This window comes from Bombina bombina, chromosome 4 (assembly GCF_027579735.1).
Source record: "Bombina bombina isolate aBomBom1 chromosome 4, aBomBom1.pri, whole genome shotgun sequence".
In the NCBI taxonomy this organism is placed as follows: Eukaryota; Metazoa; Chordata; class Amphibia; order Anura; family Bombinatoridae; genus Bombina; species Bombina bombina.
The window spans coordinates 233,129,732-233,153,969 of NC_069502.1; the positions used below are offsets into that span (position 1 = coordinate 233,129,732).

Genomic DNA, 24,238 nt, shown 5'->3' on the forward strand with positions numbered 1-24,238 from the left:
TTTGAGCAAGCTATGTGAATTACCGAGTATGCCATGCTAAAATGCCCAAAATGGATTTTCAAGAGGTAAAAAGTTTTTTTAAGACAGGGCTCAACTTAAAAGTAGGCCCTGGTGCTTTGGTGTAGAGCCTAAAAGGTACCCTTGGGTGCTCATTTTTTCATCTACCAGCTGCACCAAAAATTTAGCGTAAGGCAGTTGTTTTTTTTCCTCAAGGCCTTGCGGTTGTAAACTACAAATCCAACTTTGGCTAATCCCTCCCTCTAAAACCTCATGTGGAGCCCACACCCTGCCTAGGGCACAGAAATTGAGCCTTTTTTTATTTACCTGTCAAAACAATATATCATGCCACCATTTCACCACCAAATGCGATAAAATAAAACAAATTTCACAAACTTAGGGTTTCTCACTGAAATTATTTACATACTGTTTGTGCAATCGTGGCACAAATGGTTGTAAAAGCTTCTCTGGGAACCCCTTTGTTCAGAAATAGCAGACATATATGGCTTTGCCATTGCTTTTAGGTAATTAGAAGGCCTCTAATTGCAGCTGCGCACCACACTTCTATTATTCCCGGCAGTGAAGGGGTTAATTAGGTAGCTAGTAATGTTAATTTTAGAGATTACTCTCCTACCTGATCCCTCCCAAACAACTCTCTTCCCTCCCTCACCTCCCTTTGGTCACCTCACCCCATCTTAGGTACTGGCAGATAGTCTGCCAATATGAAAAATTAAGGCAATTTAAAAAAAAAAAAAAAATATTCTGGTGTGCAGGATCCCCCCCTTACCCTCCAACCTCCCCGATCCCCTCCCAAACAGCCTAACCCTTCCCCCTCTAACTAGTGCCCGCCATCTTAGGTACTGGCAGCTGTCATTTTTTAAAATATTTATATATATATATATATATATATATAAAAATTCTGTAGTGTAGTGGTTCCCCCATCTCCCGCATTAATTAGTGTGGGACCCCCACACCCCACCGCATCTCTGAACTTCAACTTTCTTGTAATATTTACTTCTCTAATATTCGGTTAAATATATTTAAATTGTAAAAAATCTTTACTTTGAGGTTTATTCCTTCAGGGTTGACCATATATGGTTTTGATTCCCGATCATTGAATATATTGTGTCTAACCCGGAAGGTTGTCTTCCGCCTTGCTTTTGTTTTCATACGTGTATTGAAGTGCCTTTTGTACATTGCTCTGTGACTTTGACCTCAATAAAAATTATTTATAAAAAAAATTACATGACCTATCTGAATCATGAAAGTTTAATTTGGACTAATCTGTCTCTTTAATAAAAGTGAAATATTCAATACTTGAAGAGTTATTTTACATGACCTACTGGCAGGTTATATAAGGGTGTTGTCCCCCCCCCCCCACAACTACCCCTTGTCCTATTCCCCCATGGGATTTTCCTACCGGAAAATCGTCAAACAGACTTCTATTTGCCCCCAGGTATGCAAGCACATTTTGTTAAGCACATTGACTTAGTCTCTAAACTTCAACTTTCTTGTAATATTTACTTCTCTAATATTGGTTAAATATATTTAAAAATTGTAAAAAATCTTTACTTTGAGGTTTATTCCTTCAGGTTTGACCATATATGGTTTTGATTCCTGATCATTGCAAATATCGTGTCTAACCCAGAAGGTTGTCTTCCACCTTGCTTTTGTTTTCATACGTGTATTGAAATGCCTTTTGTACATTGCTCTGTGACTTTGACCTCAATTAAAATTATTTATAAAAAAATTACATGACCTATCTGAATCATGAAAGTTTAATTTGGACTAATCTGTCTCTTTAAAGGGACAGTCAAGTCCAAAAAAAACTTTCATGTTTCAAATAGGGCATGTCATTTTAAACAACTTTCCAATTTTATCACCTATTTTGTTCTCTTGGTATTCTTAGTTGAAAGCGAAACCTAGGAGGTTCATATGCTAATTTCTTAAACCTTGAAGGCCGCCTCTAATCTAAATGCATTTTGATCGTTTTTCACCACTAGAGGGCATTAATATAGATAACATTGAGCTCATGCACGTGAATTTACCATGGAGATAGCTCTGATAGGCTAAAATGCAAGTCTGTCAAAAGAACTGAAATAAGGGGGCAGTCTGCTGAGGCTTAGATACAAGGTAATTGCAGAGGTAAAACATGTATAATTATAACTGTGTTGGTTATGCAAAACTGGGGAATTGGTAATTAAGGGATTATCTTTTAAAACAACAAAAATTCTGGTGTCTACTGTCTCTTTAATAAAAGTCAAACATTCAAGACTTGAAGAGTTATTTTATTATTATTGTTTTACATTTTAATAAAGCAAATAATGATCATGTTTGTTAAAATGATCCAAGCATGTGCTTTGAGCAAGCTATGTGAATTACTGAGTATGCCATGCTAAAATGCCCCAAATGGATTTTCAAGAGGTAAAAAGTTTTTTTAAGACAGGGCTCAACTTAAAAGTAGGCCCTGGTGCTTTGGTGTAGAGCCTAAAAGGCACCCTTGGGTGCTCATTTTTTCATCTACCAGCTACACCAAAAATTTAGCGTAGTGCAGTTGTTTTTTTTCAAGGCCTTGCGGTTGTAAACTACAAATCCAACTTTGGCTAAGCCCTCCCTCTAAAACCTCATGTGGAGCCCACCCTGCCTAGGGCACAGAAATAGAGCCTTTTTTTAATTAACCTGTCAAAACAATATATATTGTTTAAGTAGACATCCCAAGGTATTAATATAGGCCTATTTTGGTATGTTTCATGCCACCATTTCACCACCAAATGCGATAAAATAAAACAAATTCACAAACTTAGGGTTTCTCACTGAAATTATTTACATACTGTTTGTGCAATCGTGGCACAAATGGTTGTAAAAGCTTCTCTGGGAACCCCTTTGTTCAGAAATAACAGACATATATGGCTTTGCCATTGCTTTTAGGTAATTAGAAGGCCTCTAATTGCAGCTGCGCACCACCCTTCTATTATTCCCGGCAGTGAAGGGGTTAATTAGGTAGCTAGTAATGTTAATTTTAGAGATTACTCTCCTACCTGACCCCTCCCAAACAACTCTCTTCCCTCCCTCACCTCCCTTTGGTCACCTCACCCCATCTTAGGTACTGGCAGATAGTCTGCCAATATGAAAAATTAAGGCAATTTAAAAAAAAAAAAAAAATTCTGGTGTGCAGGGTCCCCCCTTACCCTCCAACCTCCCCAATCCCTCCCAAACAGCCTAACCCTTCCCCCTCTAACTAGTGCCCACCATCTTAGGTACTGGCAGCTGTCTTTTTTAAAAATATTTTTTTTTAGATAAAAAATAATAATTCTGTAGTGTAGTGGTTCCCCCACCTCCCGCAATAATTAGTGAGGGACCCCCACACCTCACCCCATCTTTATTCTAGTAGCTTAGCCCCCTTCCCTCCATCTTCCCTTATTTTATTTTTGCGTTTAGTGCTATCCCACTTTCGCTGCCTCCCTCCGCTGCTGGACTGCCTCCCAGATTCCCTCCCACACCTCCGGCCGGCACCAGCAGATGATGAACGATCTGGCATCTGCCCTCATATGGAACCGGAGCACCGATCGGTGCTCCGGTTCCATTTGCAGACAGATGCCTGGAGCTCAGAAACTCCAGCTCTCGGCTGTAACTTTACAGCCAAGACTGCTGGAGCTTCCTGAAGCTTAGACGTATATATACGTTATGCAGTACAATAAGGGTTAAACATGTCTATAGGTTACATGTAAAATTGTATCATACAGTCATAACATTCACAGCTTACCAGTCAGGGTATAAAAGTTACTAATGCATTAAAATGTTAAACAAAAGCAAAAGTTGTAATTAGTTTTTCTGTCAGAGGAGCCCATAAATGTTCTTTCATAACCAAAATATTTTTCATAGAAGCAGTTCTCACTCAAGTGAAATTAAAGTGCACAATCAGAGTTTCCTTTACAAACAGGCTTCCAGCAGCAGCTTGAGATACACGCTACTTGCATTGTGTGTCTCATGAATGGAGGCACCCCACTGACAGTCATGGGATCACAGGGACACGCTAGCCTGGGGTGTCCTCCATAATGCTATTTCTGCACTGCCTCACATTCTATTGCAGGCCAGTAACAGTTTCTTTACAATGGTTTAAGTAGGATCATATACCCCATTAATTCTAATGGATGCTAAGCAATAAATTATTGAAAAAGAAAGCATTAAAATACAACTTTTATTTATTTTTCTAATTATTAAAAGGTGTTAAAAATAACATACACTTCATCACCGAATCTACCCTGATGAAATTGTTAGCTGCGCAGACACTGCCCATTACACAAGAAATCCAACGTAACTCAGACGAGCTGTGAAAGGATATCTCAGAAATAGGTAAAAGGGTTGAAGCTTTAGAAAGTAAACAAGATGACTGATGAGCTACGGACCATGTCAATCTCCTATCTTTCTCAGAACCCTTACAAAGCAAATCAACCAGCTTGAATTTAAATTGACTGACCATGAGGACAGGTCAAATAACATTAGATTTAGGGGTATCCAAGAATCAGTCACCACCTCAGAATTACGCAATTATCCGTTTGCTCTTTTTACAGAATTAGTAGGTCAATTTAAAGGTGCACCTAACACGATGGAACGGCCTCCTATGACAAACCCAGGGATGCTATGGTTTGTTTCTAAAGCTTCACTTTTAAGCAGGGTTTTTACGAAAACCCACTCTATCAGAAAGATTTGGTGATATACAACTGCTACCTGATCTGTCTTCACATACCTTATAACAACGCAGACTGTACTCCCACGTAACTGTGGTTTTGAGATAAGCTAACATAAAATATTGCTGGGGCTACCCTACAAAATTGTTAATCACAAAAGATAACAAGACTCAAATTGTCACCTCACTTTCTCAGGGAATTGCTCTTTTAGCATCATGGGGTCTCCAGCATCCCAACGTGGCCCCACAGCCTCCCTCTCAACTTAAATTGAAAGTCTTAGCTCCTGAATGGACCTCAAATGAACAAAGAGCTAAACATCAGAGAAGCCACCCATCTCAGGGACCTCCACAGACCTACACTGAACCTACATAAATGGTTCAACTGGTATTTAGTATGTTGGTTTCTACACTGTATCCTATATGGATGGTGTCTTTGTTATACATGCCTGAATATTTTTCATATGTTTCTGATAACCCGAATATTTGTGTTTATCTTTTAATTTTTAAGTCTTTACATAGAATGACTAGTCAAGATAGTGTTTACTATTAAGCTTTTTCATACACCTTGGGTCGCAGTATGATATTACATCTCCACTTGAATATTGACTACCCTTAATTTTGACTGTTTTGAACCCATGGTTATATATTAGTTCAAGTTATGTATGACTAGTCCTGTAAGATTTATACGTGTGAATTTTTAGTACATAAATAACCATACTTTTATAATCCTTTCACATAGGTTAAGCATTAATTAGACTTTTATTGTTAGATTTTCTCTACCCACGACTACTTCCACCACACATCTTACACAACTTTTTCTATGTCGCTTCTTCTCTTTTTTCTCTTTTCTGACTTTGCTTCCCTTGTTTCTCTTTTCTTGGTAGGGTTGTCTGCTCTCTACATATATGACATCTTACTTAATAGACCTAATGGCCACATTTAAATTCCTGACACTTAATGTTAGGGTCTTGAATACCCAAGCCAAAAAGAGCGCCTCCTGGCACACTCTCTTACACATCACGATCCAGATGTTGTTTTCCTACAGGAAACTCACTGAAAAATAGATGACCCTCTCAGATTTTCCTCTAAACATTATCCAGTAAATGAATTTGCTCTATTCACCAAAAAAGGCCAGAGCAGTAGCTATACTCATATATAAGAGAGTTGCCTTTGAAGTAGTACATGTAGAAAAATATCTCCAAGCAAGATATGTTATTTTTTGCTCCATGCCCTTGTATCAATCTATTTACAGAATAATAACCAGCCTAAATGCTTAAAAAAATACTACAAACAGTGGAGAAATTCCAGCAAGGCTGAGTCATATTGGGAGGTGACTTCAATATGGTGTGGGACTGTAGGGTAGATAGGAGTACATCTGGTCGGGCTCTAAGAGACGTGCATGCTGAGAAATTATCCTTTAGATTTAAATCTCTAATGTTACAATATGACTTTTATGATGTGTGGAGGTCTTTCCACTCTCTAGACAAAGATTTTACTCATTCCCACCCCCATAATTCATAATCAGGACTGGAATAAATCTTTTGTCAGGCCCACACCTTAGATCTAGTTCACACAGCCAACATACAGCTATGCCCCTTGTCGGATTATGACTAAGTATCTATTCAACTTCGGGTATCAGCCATCAATGGCGTATGCCTCATTAAATTCTTTCTGACCTCACATTTTGTGAGCAACTACAGAGTGATATAATTCGCCTTATTGAAGCCAATGAAAACCACTCGGTACAGGATAATATCCTTTGGGGTGCACTGAATGCCACAATTAGAGGTTATATCATTAAGAAACAAGCCTTGGAAAAGAAAACCTTAGGACTTACTTTATCTCAGTCCCATTGTAAGCTTAGAACATCTCAATAGGGTATCTCTCACCCCAGAGATTACCTCTCAAATTACGGAAATTAAAAAGCATATTTGTTTAATTGAACTACGGAGAACTCAGCAGCACCTTCTAAAACTAAGACAACTATTGTATCATAAGAGTAACACAGCAGTCACCAACCTTGTGAATAAATTAAGAAACCATATAGGTATCATGCGTATAAATCAGATTAAACATGCTGACCAAACTATATGTCTCCACACACAAATAGGGAAAAGATTTGCATAATTATCATTATACAACATTAAAAGGTCTGAAGACACCAAGCCAACCCCTAAACATGTTATCCAATTGTTTCTCCAATCCCTTAAACTCTCAATTCTCACCCCTGACCATAGAGACTCCCTAGCACTACCCATAGCCCTAGATGAAGTTTTTCATGTTATTAAAATCTTAAATCACTCAAAGCCCCAGGCGGTTTTCCGGGACTGTTTTATAAAACATTCACTCACAAGTTTTCCCCTATTCTGTTGAGATTCTTTAATTTAGCGGGTAAAGAGGATGCATTTAAAAAGGAACTCCTGAAGGGCCTCTATTATTATGATCCCTAAACATTGTGCATTAACTACAGGCCCATTTGCTCAATTAATGTTGATATAAAGGTTTATTCGAAAATCTTAGCAAATCGTATTTCTAAAATCCTTCCCTTCTTAATTAATGCAGACCAGGTAGGCTTTATCCCGCAGCTAGAAGGCCCAGACAATATAAGGTGTCTCCTTAATATTTTTTTGCAAATCTACCAGATTGAATAGACCCTTCCCAATCATCTCTTTAGATGCTGAGAAGGCATTTGACCGGGTCAGATGGGAATATCTGTGGGAAGTTCTAAACGGTTTTAATTTCCCTCGGGAAATCCAGCAACTCAAAGACCTTTAATCTGCTCCTACCGCTAATGTACGGAGTATGGGCTTTTGCTCACCTTCCTTCCCTATCTCCAATGTAGCTAGGCAGGGGTACCCTTTGTCCCCCCCCCTTACTCTTCGCTTTAGCTATTGAGCCATCAGCCAAATATATCATAATAGATAGGAGAATGGGAGGAATTATTCAGTTTGGTACAACGCACAAGATTGTGTTATTCGTAGATGATATTGCTATTTATTCAACCACACCAGCAGAAACCATTCCGTACCTTCTTGATATCCTAGAGTCCTTGGCAAATGTCTTTTTACAAATTGAATTTAATTAAACCAGAGATTTACACTTAGGGCATCCAGAATTCATATATACATCCTTTTTAAAGATCTGTATCACTTTAAGTGGACCGAGGATTCCATAAGACACTTTGGGGTTAATATCTCCAACAGTATTCCAAAGATAATTAAAGATAATTTAACCCCTCTCCTCAACGAAATGCGAAATCTTAAAAATAAGTGGAATTTTCAATCCATATCATGGCTAGGTAGAATAACGGCTCTAAAAATTAGTTTTCTTCCCAAAATGACTTATTTGTTCCGCTGCCTCCCCATTAGATTACCAAAACATTTTCTCCTACAATTTCAAAATGGATTTGCCAACTACATTTGGCAGGGTAGAACAGCATGAGAAGCTCATAAAATCTTACAATACCCAAGATCACACGGGGCATTGCTTACAATCTATTATTAGATACTATGAGGGGGCTAGGCCAACACATATCTCTCAATGGGGAGTTCAACAATGTACAAGCAGATGGTGAGACATTGAACAAGCCTCTTTGCCCTACCATATTCAATTAAAAGACCTCATTTGGACTCCCCCTCACTGCTGTCTGTACTTAAATATTAATAATCTAAAAAACTTTGAATGTCTTCACTTATGGGATAGAATTACACACTACACAGAGGTTGTACCACATCCCTCCCCAATTCGCTCTTTTAAGGGATTACTCATAGGTCTCCCAGAAATGCACCCTAATGTGTGGGCCCTCTAGGTATTTCTCAAATTTCAGACATAATATTGAATACACCACAAGGTCAGTTACTTACATTTGAGCACATTAGGAGCACCTTAAGTGTCCACCATTCTTGTCTTTTGAATATAACTGTATCAAAAGCTTCCTATACAGCTGGGTATTTAAACCCATTCCCCCACTTTCCTTAACAATATTGGAAATTAAATGTAGCCAGGGAGGAGGTTTATACAAGCCACTATCTGTCCATTATAGTGTAATGGAAGAGACAGTACCCGTACATAAAGCTTCTCAATTACTCAGCTGGGTATATATTTTAGATATTACATTACATCCACAAACCTGGGAAAAACTATCACAATGAATAAAAAGGCTATTCACTGCATTACTTTATTTGAAACATACATTAAGCTTATTACTCATTGGTACTACATCCCTTTAAGACTATTTAAAATGAACAATAACGTTTCACCTTTATGCGGAGGGATTGTAGACAATAAGGAGAACCTCTGCATATTTGGTGGGTTTGCCCCAAACCGACAGTTATAGGGAACATAAGCTTTTTAACCCTTTCCAGCCTCTGTATTAAGTTAACTACATCTCCTGAGTAAGCCCTACTACACTAAGGAACACACTCCTTGCCTAAGCCCCAAAGTTAATTATGCATTTATTTACTGCATTTAGCAACCAATCAGCAAGCGCTACCCAGGTGCGGAACCAAAAATTTTTCTGGCTTCTAAGCTTTTCAAATAAAGATTCCAACAAACTAAGAAAAATTGCTCTATCTAAACAATGGAAGAAAAAAATTGGGTTTTATATCCCTTTTACAGTCAACATTGTGACTCATGATAAAGGATATTGAAATAAGCAGATATTTTAGGAATGTCTCAGCAGGTGTACTTGCTGAGAAATGATATTATATTATCGACATAGCTGTAGTTTTATTTGTTTGTGGAGTCCTGCGTGCCTCTTGTTGATTTTCCATACTTGTAAAACAAAAAAGTCTAGGGAGCCACTAGATCCTAGAATTTTACCCCTGGTTCCTAACTTTTTGGGTTATTCTCCATATATCTATATACAACTACCACTGCCTGGCTTCTAAAAATATATCTGGCTCCTAAATATTCTTACTGGCTCCTAATTTTTAAACAGATTTCTGAAGCACTGTCTTAAATAAAATGTAAATTTGAAAAAAAATTAATAAAAAAAAATCCAGAGGAAAACAAACAATCAAATGGGCAGTTATATCAACTACAGTATTGCTAGAGACACAAAGAAAAAGATCCCTATCTAAGTGACTATGATTTTGTGACAATTATGCCCCACAAAGGAAATGGCATTACCACTAACTCTCATCACACAGCAATAATTATTTAACAAAGTTGGGCACTGCCTTGTGATCCTGAAAACACATATTTAAGCCATAAATCAGAAACAAACATTAAGACTCAGGTGCAAGGGATACATGACCACCGACGTACATTTTGCCACAGCTTTGTCAGGGCGATAACCAGCAATAGAGGGGATAACTGTCCATTTGATTGTTTTCCTCTGGAATTTTAATAGTTACCAAATAGTGACTTTATTTTCTCTGGTGCAGGGATTGTGTATGCTGTGTATTGATTTTTTTATTGTTTAATCAATGCTTTTGTTATTTTAAACACCTTTTAAGAATTAGAATAAAAGCTGTATTTTAATACAAAGGGTTTTATACCTTATATAAGATGTAGAGATATACAAATTTATCTCAAGGATCAATATGTTGGTGGGCTGAACTCTTTGTCTCCCTTTTGTGAGTGTTTGAGCATGCTTTCTTTTTCAGTTACAGTTTCTCCCACCAGCCGCTCTGGCAACTCCATTTTCCCTAGGAGTAACCACTGCTTACCTCCCTTTTACCATCCCTTCTTTTCCATTTTCTTCCTCCTTTTACCCCATCCTACTCTCCCAAATCTCTCCTAATACTTTCCCAATAACACCCTCTTTCTGTTGCCCTTTTTATTAAAAGTATTAATATAATCATTTATTTTTTTAAAGCGTCAATATATTATGTAGCGCTGTGCATAAAAGCGTACAACTATTAACCCCTTAAGGACCAGACCATTTTTCAATTTCTTTCCCTTTTACATTTTTGCTGTGTTTGTGTTTAGCTGTAATTTTCCTCTTACTCATTTACTATACCCACACATATTATATACCGTTTTTCTCGCCATTAAATGTACTTTCTAAAGATACCATTATTTTCATCATATCTTATAATTTACTAAAAAAAAAAAAAAAAATGATGAAAAAATGAAAAAACCCCCCACACTTTTTCTAACTTTGACCCTCAAAATCTGTTACACATCTACAACCACCAAAAAACACCCAAGCTAAATAGTTTCTAAATTTTGTCCTGAGTTTAGAAATACCCAATGTTTACATGCTCTTTGCTTTTTTGCAAGTTATAGGGCAATAACAGTAGCACTTTGCTATTTCCAACCCAATTTGTTTCAAAATTAGCAAGTTACATTTGAACACTGATATCTGTCAGGAATCCCTGAATATCCCATGACATGTATATATATATATATATATATATATTTTAGTAGACAACCCAAAGTATTGATCTAGGCCCATTTTGTTTTATTTAATGCCACCATTTCACCGCCAAATGTGATCAAATAAAAATTTGTTTTAACTTTTTCACAAACTTTAGGTTTCTCAATGAAATTATTTACAAACAGCTTGTTCAATTATGGCACAAATGGTTGTAAATGCTTCTTTGGGATCCCCTTTGTTCAGAAATATATGGCTTTGGCGTTGCATTTTGGTAATTAGAAGGCTGCTAAATGCTGCTGCGCACCACACGTGTATTATGCTCAGCAGTGAAGGGGTTAATTAGGTAGCTTGTAGGGTTAATGTTAGCTTTAGTGTAGAGATCAGCCTCCCACCTGACACATCCCACCCCCTGATCCCTCCATGACCCCTCTCAAATAGCTCTCTTCCCTCCCCCACTTAACAATTGTCACCGCCATCAAAAAAAGAAAGTCTGCCAATAAAAAAATAAAGGTGTTTTTTTTTTTAATATAATTTATATGAAGTGTAGGAACCCCCATTACCCCCCAACCTCCCTGATCCCCACCAAACAGCTCTCTAAGTTTCCCCCTTCACCTACTGGTCGCCATCTTAGGTACTGGCAGCTGTCTGCCAGTACCCAGTTTACTAACAAATTTGCACTTTTTTTTTAAAAAAAATATATAAAACCCCCTATTTTCTGTAGTGTAGCTTCCCCCCCCTTCCTCTCCCGGATCCCTTTCCAAAACATTTCCCCCCCCTCCCTCTCCCTCCTTTGGCAAATTAAACTGAAGTGCACGATCATGGACAGGATCTGGATGTCCAACCGGTGATGGGCCGCCCAACTGCCTCCCTGCTATTGCTCCCACCCACCAACAATTGGCACCACCGTTGTCCGGTGCAGAGAGGGCCACATTTTTTTGCGAGTGGGGCTCTTCAAATCTATTTCTGCAGTGCCCCACTCGCAATTTTGAGCGAGATCGCGGCAGAGAGAATCCCTGGACTGTAGCGACGTACAGGGTACATGACTGGTCCTTAAGGGCATAACGACCAGCGTCATACAGGGTACAACGCTGGTCGTTAAGGGGTTAAAAGACATTTACATGAATTATAAAGGGTAGAGAGCTTTGCCAATGAGTCAATGTTAGCTGTAAACCATTTTTATTGATATCATCGACAAGACAGATCTACATAGAAGCTTACATTCTAAAGCAGGGTTCTTCAAACTTTCCCCCCCCAAGGTCCTGTGCCATGATACCACATAGATTTGTGACCATATTTTTATGCTTGGTCTGAAAATTTCTAAACAAATAATCAACAAGATAGCTGCAATTTTTGGCAAAGCAACTAAAATGTGTGTGTACTTTATTCCTGATTGTAGTCAAACTTTAAGATAATAACACACACACTCATACAATATGCATACCACACACACTCTAATCACACACTCTCATAAACACACACCACACACTCTCCTACAACTCACAAATACAGAAGTCGTGACCCAGTAAACATGGTGTTTCGACCCAGTAATGGGTCCCGATTTGTGGTTTGAAGAACCCTGTTCCTAAAGGAAATACAAGGGAGAGTTTGAGTGGCGATCAGAGGCAAGGAAAGCATCTTAATATAGACTCTATACATCTCTTAAACAGGTATGTTTTTGAGGAACGCTTGAAAGGAAGGAGTTCCACATAATAGATGAAGTTCTGGCAAAGCCTTGCAGACAGGAATGTGACAAAGTAATGAGAAATGTGGAGAGTAGTTGTGGACAGAGCAGAGTGGTGGGTAGGAGAACAATTGCACTCAAGGACAGAGAAATAGCTTTGTATGTTAGAGTCAAGGCTTTTTAATTTTATTCTTGAGGCTAAAGGAACCAATGGAGGGACTAGCAAAGAATTGCAGAAGATGGTGGAACAATGCAACGAGAAAGAGGAATCTGGGAGAGGTGATTATGATAGATTGCAGAGGGAAACAGGCGGTAAAGGGGTGGATTCGATTCTTAGTTGTTTTTTTGTTGTGGAGTGTTGGTATATACTAGGTTACAAAATTATATATTATCTCAGCAGTTGCCAACCAATAAAATGTATATACGTAACAATATATTTAATTGAAATCAATATTTATTCCTTAGTTTGGATTAGTTGTTCTTATAGACACCTTGAAATATATTATGTAGAGACTAGATTATGAATCAATTAAACTATGCCAATCAATCTGAGCTGAAATCTTATTTAGCCACAATAAAACAAATTTTAAAATATCACAATAGTTACAAATACTTAATAAACACCAGAGAGATTTAACTACAATAACCAATGTATATGAAATTTCACAATAGTAAAACTGACTTATGAATATGTGATGTAAAATCCTTTCTAGCAAATAAAATTACTTAGCATCAATATGACTAGTTCTAAACTACACAGGACTATGAATATAAATTTTAATTACCAAATATTCCTTTAAATTACCAGCTTCAATTAAACTGTAGCAACAATGAATGTATTTGCTTTAAAATATTAAAATTATAACCATATACATTACTACATAACCAGTATGAGAATTCAGCTTCTGGGGTTTCTCGTAGGTCATATAAAAGGTTTTATCCACTATTCGCAAGGGTACAGGCCTCAAAATTGTTATCTTTATATTCTAAGAAAGTGTCTCAAATATGCAGAGAGGTACTTAGCACAAATCTGTGCGTTTCTCTTTCAGTCAAAAGTTATCCTGCTTGTTTGATTCTGTCCTTTGTCTCTAATGTGTGGGTGTTTAATCAAAGATATAACCACTCCTTCTGCTCTTTAATCATTCCCACAAAAATATGGATACGCCCACCGGTGCTGAACATCTCATAGGTTATTTGGGAAATGCCTCCCTGAGCAGCCAAATACCTTTTGTTTGCAATACCATTTTTATTCCATTGGGGGCAGCAGACAAAGAAAAACAGTTTAATCATTAAAATGCTACAGTTTAATATCTATATTCTGAAATATTTTTAATATACTCACTATTTCCTGATATTAATAAACTTATCTGGTCAACATATATGTCCCATCTAATATAATTTAGCATGTATTTATAGAGACTAAACATGAGTATACTTCTAGTTTCATATTAGTAAGCAATTATACTGTTAATTATTTGCTCTTCGTAGAATCATAGAATTCAACAGCCTGGCATTATATTGTATCTTAATATAAAAAGTACAATATATTCCATATTTCTAATCATTTTTGAGTGCATAGACTTATGTTTAGGACAAATATTCATAGGACAGCATATTTAGTATGTATCAGTCTTATTTGGAATTTCCCAGTCAGGCCAGGCTCTGAAAAATAAATAAAAGAATTATTTATTTTGAAATGAGTTAGACATTTATCAATACCAATGCAGTTCTTCATTTAAATTCACAGTAATTTATCTAACATAGTATATACAAAACACGGAAGGGAACTGCACTCTCATACCGGACTGGGTACACATCCCAATGACCCCTACAACATGCTCAGCCCTGGGTGCCACTGGCACTCACAGGAAGCTGTGCTGTCCCCAGAGTCACAAGCAGTTAACCCCAGACAGGTCTGGGTGCAAGAACCATAGGGAAAATTACAAAACAAATTAATACAACACACAGAGAAAACCCAGCACTCACAAGCTCTCAGCTAAGATTTAAAAGCAAAAATGGAAAGGTTAGTTACCGCATCTGGCCAAATGGGACAAGCCCAGGTACCCTCGTCAAGGTCCTTTCCAATACCTGGGACCCTAAAACAGCTGTGTGGCTGTTTTAGGGTCCCAGGTATTGGAAAGGACCTTGACGAGGTACCTGGGCTTGTCCCATTTGGCCAGATGCGGTAACTAACCTTTCCATTTTTGCTTTTAAATCTTAGCTGAGAGCTTCTAAGTGAGTGCAGGGTTTTCTCTGTATGTTGTATTAATTTGTTTTGTAATTTTCCCTATGGTTCTTGCACCCAGACCTGTCTGGGGTTAACTGCTTGTGACTCTGGGGACAGCACAGCTTCCTGTGAGTGCCAGTGGCACCCAGGGCTGAGCATGTTGCAGGGTCATGGGATGTCTACCCAGTCCGGTATGAGAGTGCAGTTCCCTTCCGTGTTTTGTATATGTCTAGGGTGATTACATATGCCTTTGCACCCTTCCCTTGTTCCCAGTTTGTTTGGATTTGAAAGCTTGCATTGTGTGGCTGTTTTAGGGTCCCAGGTATTGGAAAGGACCTTGACGAGGTACCTGGGCTTGTCCCATTTGGCCGGATGCGGTAACTAACCTTTCCATTTTTGCTTTTAAATCTTAGCTGAGAGCTTGTGAGTGAGTGCTGGGTTTTCTCTGTGTGTTGTATTAATTTGTTTTGTAATTTTCCCTATGGTTCTTGCACCCAGACCTGTCTGGGGTTAACTGCTTGTGACTCTGGGAACAGCACAGCTTCTTGTGAGTGCTAGTGGCACCCAGGGCTGAGCATGTTGCAGAGTCATGGGATGTGTACCCATTCAGGTATGAGAGTGCAGTTCCCCTTCCGTGTTTTGTATATGTCTAGGGTGATTACATATGCCTGTGCACCCTTCCCTTGTTCCCAGTTTGTTTGGATTTGAAAGCTTGCATTGTGTGGCTGTTTTAGGGTCCCAGGTATTGGAAAGGACCTTGACGAGGTACCTGGGATTTGTCCCATTTGGCCAGATGCGGTAACTAACCTTTCCATTTTTGCTTTTAAATCTTAGCTGAGAGCTTGTAAGCGAGTGCTGGGTTTTTTCTGTGTGTATATATATATATTTTCAATATGATCTGGATATTTTAAATTATTATGAAGATTAATTCACAGCATTTCTACATGTCTGCAAATATCTTTCTTTGTTTCCAGGCAAGATGTTTGTGACTTCAAAGGAAGCCTAGTGAATATCATGTTGATTTTCACATGTATCTGTTAACTTACAATATCCTGGGATTCTGAGCATATCTTCCACTAAAACACATAATCTTGTCACCATCACCCCAGGGGTCTTTGCTGAACTAATGAGACAAAATGTTCTCTTTTGAACTCTTAGATGTATAAGGTAGTGTGTGTGTGTGTGTGTGGGGGGGGTGTCTGCTGTAGCTATAGCCAAATCATTCCATATCAGGTAGATATTAGCTCAATGGAATTATTAAATTATGTGATACATGCACAGTTTATCCAATGTCACTCAGCAATACCTCGACAGGAGAAACTGTAAAATGTAGCAATATTTTATAGCTGGAAACAGCTTTAGTTAGCTTAGGGATTAATATGATAAGCAAAAGAAAGTTCTGAATCAAGTGCGACTACAAGGCAGCAGGCCTTAGGGGTTATGGTTGTGGTATACCAAATAGAAAACAAATATAACGAGGAGAAAAAAAGGAGAAACCTTTTATTCTCTAATTATCTTAAGAAATTATTAATATCAACTTGATTTGGTGCAGCTCTTAATACAGTATATTATTAGAACTAGAAAAGGAAGAAAAGACAAAACTCTTTATCAAAATCTTTATTATAACATTTCAAAAACACACTTAGTCACAGCATGGTATGTGCAGAAAGCCACTTCAAATCCTAATGATAAAAATAGTTTAAAATATACATTAAAAACAAATAAATATGGACTGTGCAACGTCGTGTACACATAATCAACTATAGATTGTCAACACCCAACTGGAATACAAACCTCACCAGAAATTACAAGTAAGTTATGCCTGCCCAGTAAAGATATGAGGGATCTATGCCATCCACTAGTATGTGGGTGAGGTAAATCACAGCAAACAATGGTATATAAGCAGAGCTATATATAATGCAATGTAATGTAATGCATAGATTTAAATAGAACAGTCATGGAGAGGCAAGCATACAGCCAGGCAAGCATACAGCCATTGTTAGGCACATTTGATCTTATTAGCAAATATATGCAAACTGGTCACCAACATATACAGTGACTGAAAAAAATATTTGATCCCCTGCTGACTTTGTATGTTTGCCCACTGACAAAGAAATGATCAGTCTATAATTTTAATGGTAAGTTTATTTGAACAGTGAGAGACAGAATAACAACAAAAAATCCAGAAAAACGCATTTCAAAAAAGGTTATAAAATTGATTTGCATTTAATAAGTGAAATAAGTATTTGACTCCTTTGCAAAACATGGCTTAGTACATTGGTGGCCTTGTTGGCCAATCACAGTGGTCAGACGTTTCTTGTAGTTGGCCACCAGGTTTGCACACATCTCAGGAGGGATTTTGTCCCACTCCTCTTTGCAGATCCTCTCCAAGTCATTAAGGTTTTGAGGCTGACTTTGGCAACTCAAACCTTCAGCTCCCTCCACAGATTTTCTATGGTATTAGCGTCTGGAGACTGGCTAGGCCACTCCAGGACCTTAATGTGCTTCTTCTTGAGCCACTCCTTTGTTGCCTTGGCTGTGTGTTTTGGGTCATTGTCATGCTGGAATACCCATCCAAAACCCATTTTCAATGCCCTGGCTGAGGGAAGGATGTTCTCATCCAAGATTTGACAGTACATGGCCCATCCATCGTCCATTTGATGCGGTAAAGTTATCCTGTCCCCTTAGCAGAAAAACACCCCCAAAGCATAATGTTTCTACCTCCATGTTTGACAATGGGGGTGATTTTCTTGGGGTCATAGGCAGCATCCTCCTCCTCCAAACACAGCGAGTTGAGTTGATGCCAAAGAGCTTGATTTTGATCTCATCTGACCACAACACTTTCACCCAGTTCTTCTCTGAATCATTCAGATGTTCATTGACAATCTTCAGACGGGCCTGTACCTGTGACTTTCTTGAGCAGGGGGACCTTGCGGGCGCCTGCAGGATTTCAGTCCTTCACGGCATAGTGTGTTACCAATTGTTTTCTTGGTGACTATTGTCCCAGGCCCCAGCTGCCTTGAGATCATTGACAAGATCCTCCTGTGTAGTTCAGGCCCTGATTCCCTCACCGTTCTCACAATTATTGAAACTCCACGAGGTGAGATCTTGCATGGAGCCCCCGACCGAGGGAGACCGTTATTTTGTGTTTCTTCCATTTGCGAATAATCGCACCAGCTGTTGTCACCTTCTCACCAAGCTGCTTGGCGATGGTCTTGTAGCCCATTCCAGCCTTGTGTAGGTCTACAATCTTGTCCCTGACATCCTTGGACAGCTCTTTGGTCTTGGCCATGCGTGGGAGAATTTGGAATATGATTGATTGATTGCTTCTGTGGACAGGGTGTCTTTATATACAGGTAACGAGCTGAGAGATTAGGAGCCACACCCTTTAAGAGAGTGCTCCTAATCTCAGTTTGTTACCTGTATAAAAGACACCTGGGAGCCAGAAATCTTGCTGCTTGATAGGGATCAAATACTTATTTCACTCATTTAAATGCAAATCAATTCAAAACTTTTTAAAATGCGTTTTTTTCTGGATTTTTTTGTTATGTGTCTGTCTCTCACTGTTTAAATAAACTACCATCAAAATTATAGACTAATCATTTCTTTGTCAGTGGGGCAAACATACAAAATCAGCAGGGGATCGAATCATTTTTCCCTCACTGTGGCATATATCCTACATTTAAAGTACTTTATTGCTCGTAGGAAACAATGGGAAATGCAGGAAAAACATGCAGAAATTGTTACCTAGAATTTGGCTCACGTTGGAGCTGCACCGCCACAGCCAACACTGGCTCGGTGCTGCATTAACTGGCAAGAGCTCAAAGAGATTTTCTTAAATCCAAAAGGCTATGTGCTGCCCAAACTTTTTCCTCAATGCTGCCAAACAAGCGCTGCTTACAGGTGCAGTTCAGCGTGAAGCTCCTTAGACGCTGTTTGGTCACATGTGTGAATCATCCAATGACCGCTGCGTGTTTCACCACCTAAGACAATATGGATTGTGCTTCATCAAGGCATTTGGATAGCTTTTGAGAGGTGAGCGGTCTATGTTTTGGTTGAGAATAGGTCAGAGTAGAGGTGTGATATAATGGTTTGTATGATGATTGGCTACTGGGGCTTATATATAAGAGGCTGCTTTTTAACAAGCAGTAATGCCTGATGAAACAGCTCATTGCAGCTGGAGAAACACATTTGTGTTCTGCTTGATCCTTTGAGGGTGATTAAATATTCCTCAATCATTTTAATCATGCTGTACAGTATTTAGTTTTAAAAAAAATGTTTTTTACTTTGAATTACTGCACGGATGACATTTATCCTTCTATGGTCTGGAGGAGCAGGGGTTACTCTTCCCAATACTGGAGGTCAATGAGCTGGGACACTGTGAGCTTCCAGTCCTGTGTCATCACACAGCACACTTTTGGGTGCTGCTTTGTTTGTGAGTACACCCGTCCCTATTGCCTGTGTGTTATCAAGTTTGGTGTGGATAAACTGTATTGCAATAGCAGACGCCTTCTGTTTGTTTCTTGTATTTCAGAATGGAGGTTGATGTGTAATAAGAAGAGCTGTCAGTGCTTTTTAGGACTTATTACATATGTGCTGCTTTGAAGACCCTTTGAACTCAGCATCACTGTGGAGGACTTTTTCAAGATAATACAATTTATAGCGATTGTTGTGCCGCCTCCTATTATTTAAAGGGACACTGTACCAAAAATTTTTCTTTTGTGATTCAGATAGAGCTTGCAATTTTAAGCAACTTTCTAATTTACTCCTATTATCATTTTTTCTTTGTTCTCTTGCTATCTTTATTTGAAAAAGAAGGCATTCTAAGCTTTTTTCTTTGTTCAGTACTCTGGACAGCATTTTTGATTGGTGGATGAATTTAGTCCACCAATCAGCAAGGACAACCTAGGTTGTTCACACAAAAATGGGCCGACATCTAAACTTACATTCTTGCATTTCAAATAAAGATACCAAGAGAATAAAGAAAATTTTGAAAATAGGAGGTAAATTAGAAAGTTGCTTAAATATGTCATGCTCTATCTGAGTCACGAAAGAAAAAATTTTGGGTTCAGCGCTCCCTTTAAGTTTTAGTTACTTAAAGTTTGTGTGATCCGTCTGGGATGACTGACAAACCCGGCTTCTACTGTACTTTTTTGTGAGAGCAGGTGGCAGACCAGCACAACTGATTGCTTGTGCAACATTAAATTCTAAATGCTGCCTCATTTCTCAGCAAACACAGGTTCACTTCCTGGAATCCTGTCTGACTTTGCATAATAAATGGGGCGTAATGTCTCACATGTCCTTCCTCTTTTCTACCACACACATTCTTCTCTCTTCTCACATTCACATCACAAATGCTATTGCATGTGCCTCTATTTCCTCACACATTCAATTTGCTCTTCTTACACACTCTCACATTCCTTCCTCTTCTGAAAACACTCACTTCTTCCCCTGCTCCTCCACAACTATACTTTTCTCTCTTCCTCAAAAATGCTCACTTATCCCCCTTATCTCACACTTAGTTTTCATCAATTTCCTAGTATTTTTTCACATTCCCTTTACACTTACATCCATCTAAACTCTCACATCAATAACTTACCCTAGCTTCCATCTACACTCACACATCATTAACTTACTCTAGCTTTCCATCTGCACTCACACATCTCACATTCCCTCACTCACAATCCTCTCACATACACTCATTTGTTCCCAATTGCTCATACACCTTTATTCCTCTCATGTGTGCTCACTTCTCCCCTTCTCACATACTCTAGATTAATTTCTTCTCATGTGTCCTCAAGTTCCCGCTTCTCTTACACCATGACCCTTCTCTCATGCTTTACTTCCACATCTATAACACCCTCACCCCATTGCTTTGCCCTGTGCTCACACACCCCTTCTTCTCTACCTTGCTATTTCCTCTTCTCATGATCACTGATTTATCTCATTCTTCTCTCATGCTTACAGCTTGCCCCACATGCCCTCCACACAACTACACTTTTGGCCCCTTCCTCTTTCACCCTTATACTTACATAACACTTCTAGACTAGCCCTTTTCACTTAGCCCTATCACACTCTGCTAGCCTCACGTTTGACCCCTTCTCTCTTACATTTTTCTCACTTTCTCTCACACCTAACTTCATCACTTCCCTATATAATCTCAATGCACTTCATTTGACCCAACTTTATTTACACTTTGCTTCTCCTTCTTAACTCCTCCCTTTGATACTTCCTCTACAATTTTTTTTTAAATTCACCATTGTTCATCCAACTTCCTCTCACTTCTACCCCCAACTTTGTACTATATTTTGGTGTACATCATTCTATTTTTAATTTTGGAATAATGTCTTTATACATACTCACATTTTGGACAACCAGCTTTATGCACATGCAGTCTATTTGTGAGACCATTGGCAAGGTTATATATCTACCATCTATATGTGACATCACTTGCTATATACTTGTCAAAAGCATTTAACTGATCTGTTCATGTGGATATAATGTACTGTATTTACAATTACTTTATGTGAGAGTAATTTATATATAATTAAGTTTTGCAGCTTCCACAAAGATCTATCTATCTATCTATCTATCTATCTATATAAAGCAACTGAGTGGTAGAGAAATGGGGGGAGCAGTTTAGTCTCTAGTACTTTGCCTGGAGTATTCATCTGGTTGTTTTAAAATCGTCCCGCTCATTTTATTGCAGTATCCCTTTCGCTACTAACCTCTTTAGTGGTAAGCTGTAGCTGGTAAAAGTCCTTGCTCGGTGCAGGGGCCTGTGTGTTTGATATCTAGCAGGACCTTCCGGCATGAGGAAGCCATGTTGCGACGCTACCATGTGGTAACACAAGGCAACTAGGGGCGGATCATTCCTCCTTCAGAGGAATCGCCTCCGCGCTGGGCGGAGAAGAGCAGAAGGTGATGAATCTCGTCTCACACAGATCCCGAACAATAACGGCACACAACACCTTGCTCTGTGTATTTGTAGAGCGGTATATCGTGAAATACAGTTAGTTCCCTTCTATAACGATCTAATATTTAAATATTGAACTAGCGGAATGGTACAGTGCCAGCAACTGTGGGTCCCATTTGTAAAAAAAAAAAAAGTGTGTTTATATAGAGGAAAATAACCATTTTGAACGGTTTGGGAGCTGTAAATATAGTCATAAGACATAGTGGCGCTTAAAGTTGATCCCCCTACAGGCGGAGGGATATAGAACCCCAATCGCTGCACTGCAGCACCTTTGAGGACTTGTTCACGGACACATCCAGGTCTGGTAATTTTTGCGGCCCCTTAAAGAAATAGTGCCGGCCCTACGGCGGAGGCACCACAATCTTGTAAAGTAGTCCGCGGAGGGATCTGGCCCCATCAGCTGTCAGCTGGTCGGTGAGAGAGGACTGGAGATACCGGGGAGGGAGCGCGGCGGAGAGACAGAGGTACCGGGAGCTGATAATGATTGACACAAGGCATGCGTCTCTAGGAGCACTTGTCGGTGTATAGAGCCAGGATATCGCTTTAGTAAATAGTGTTAGATCTTTACGGACTTTCGAATGTGTTATTTGGGGAATTAGTAGGCTCTGGAGATTACACAGTTATATCAGGTTATACAATGATGGTTGCAACATATAAGAACGCAGTTTAAACTAGGCCTTTGAGGTACTTATCTGTACAGTTGAACGTATCGTGATGATGATGTATGTGGTGTCTTATTTATTAGTATCGATCCAAAATACACGTTTTAGGCTGACGTTTCTAATGCCCTATATATTATTGTCACATTCATGTTCCCACAACATATGAAACAATTAATGAAAACGAAACGAATTATAAAGGTTTTTTTATATGGATCTCTAAATAGTCTTAGGTTGAATTAACTCTTTAGTACCTGAGAGGGCTGCTACACACTGCTACGCAATGCATTGCGGCCCTTTCTGGCAGTCATGGGGTTAATAGGACGAGTATGATTTGCCTTAATATTATCAAGGCTTTGTATGTTAAACTGTAAGTATGTTGGCACCGTCTTTTTATTGACTTTAAGTGTATAAAAATAAACGTTTGTTTTTTTATTATTTTTTTATATGGGATATAGCCACGACGACTCCGCGTATTCATCATGACTAATGTGGTTACTATCGGTTTTATAGGTTTATGATGATAAGAGACTTAGGTTGTTTAAGTGATTTGTGTAGTTGCATGATTCAGGGAGCTCTCCTGTTTTGAATCTACTAGAAATGCAGGCCTAGTCCCAATCTGCATGCAGTTCTTTTGTTGATTTGTACATGTTTACTGTTTATGTATGTATGTGTGTGTATGTATGTATATATATATATATATAATATATAATATATATTATTCTGTAGTGTAAGATTCTATTTTAAAACCCTGATTAAGAATGGAGTTTTGCAGTTTTTGTTTATATTTAACATACACTAGATTTAGTAAAAATTTGTAGATAGGTGTTTTTTTTTTCTGTTATGAGGCTGTTATTGGTCTATTACCAGTGACTTTTTGTGAAAACAATAGGGTTAGATTCCTGGTCACTGCTGCAGGCTGCCATTTTTAAACTGGCCTATTTACCCCTAACACCAAAGTCTTACTGATGGGATCTGTACTCTTGCAGTTACACTTTTTTTTCTTTCTTTCAGTATATAGGGTAAGTGTTGAGCAGGGTCTTCTTTGTTTTCATATCCAGCTTCCTGTTATTGTTCTTGGTGTAGGATTTGCTCTGGTGACGTCGTAGGGTTATTATAGGGTTTACAGATGATTAGTCCCACCCGGTCCGCCCCCAAAGCCTGGCAGTATAGAGATTGGTTATTCGTGCCGGTGTCGGCTAATGTGAGGTGTGCGTGTAGTTTGTGCTTGCTTAAAGAATCATTAACTCTTTGACAGCAAAGCTGTATTACCAGTGTGTTGCAATCCTTTCTGGCAGCAGAATGGTTAAAGTTAGAGATGTTGCCAGTGTGTAGTGACGTATATAGCACTGTGCTGTGTCTGTATGTCAGAGGCAGCTTATGAGGTGTATACAATAGGTGAGCAGGAATAGTCCTCTGCTCCAGCAGCCAGACCAAGACTGAATGAGGCCTGCACTGTCACACTTGTATCATGACACGGCTTACTAGACTTGCCCAGGGACTTGGCATCTGGATGGGGAGCGCTGTGAGAAAATGAGCAGACTTGCTGCACTGACAGGTCTCAGTCCGACCTTGGCTAGTTACAGTATTCTAAAGCCAGCAATGCAAGAGGGGATGCTCACGTATAGCAAGCAACCTCTCAACATTAGCAATACTTGTATTCAATTGTCTCAATGTGAGGGACAC

General features: G+C 38.8%; 2 protein-coding genes across 8 annotated transcripts in view; one reads left to right on the forward strand and one right to left on the reverse strand.

The window, feature by feature from the left end:
* FBXO36 (F-box protein 36) overlaps positions 1–24,238 on the reverse strand; it is a 128,635-nt gene that overhangs the window by 91,291 nt on the left and 13,106 nt on the right. The window contains exon 2 of the mRNA XM_053711461.1: positions 21,646–21,696. Within this exon, the coding sequence (XP_053567436.1) occupies positions 21,646–21,696 (51 nt within the window). The remainder of the gene's footprint in view (positions 1–21,645; positions 21,697–24,238) is intronic.
* The window catches only part of TRIP12 (thyroid hormone receptor interactor 12), a 1,052,161-nt gene continuing 1,049,743 nt past the window's right edge, over positions 21,821–24,238 (forward strand). For all 7 annotated transcript variants that reach the window (XM_053709826.1, XM_053709829.1, XM_053709830.1 and 4 more), the window contains exon 1: positions 21,821–21,929. The gene's annotated coding sequence lies outside the window, so the exon portion shown is untranslated. The remainder of the gene's footprint in view (positions 21,930–24,238) is intronic.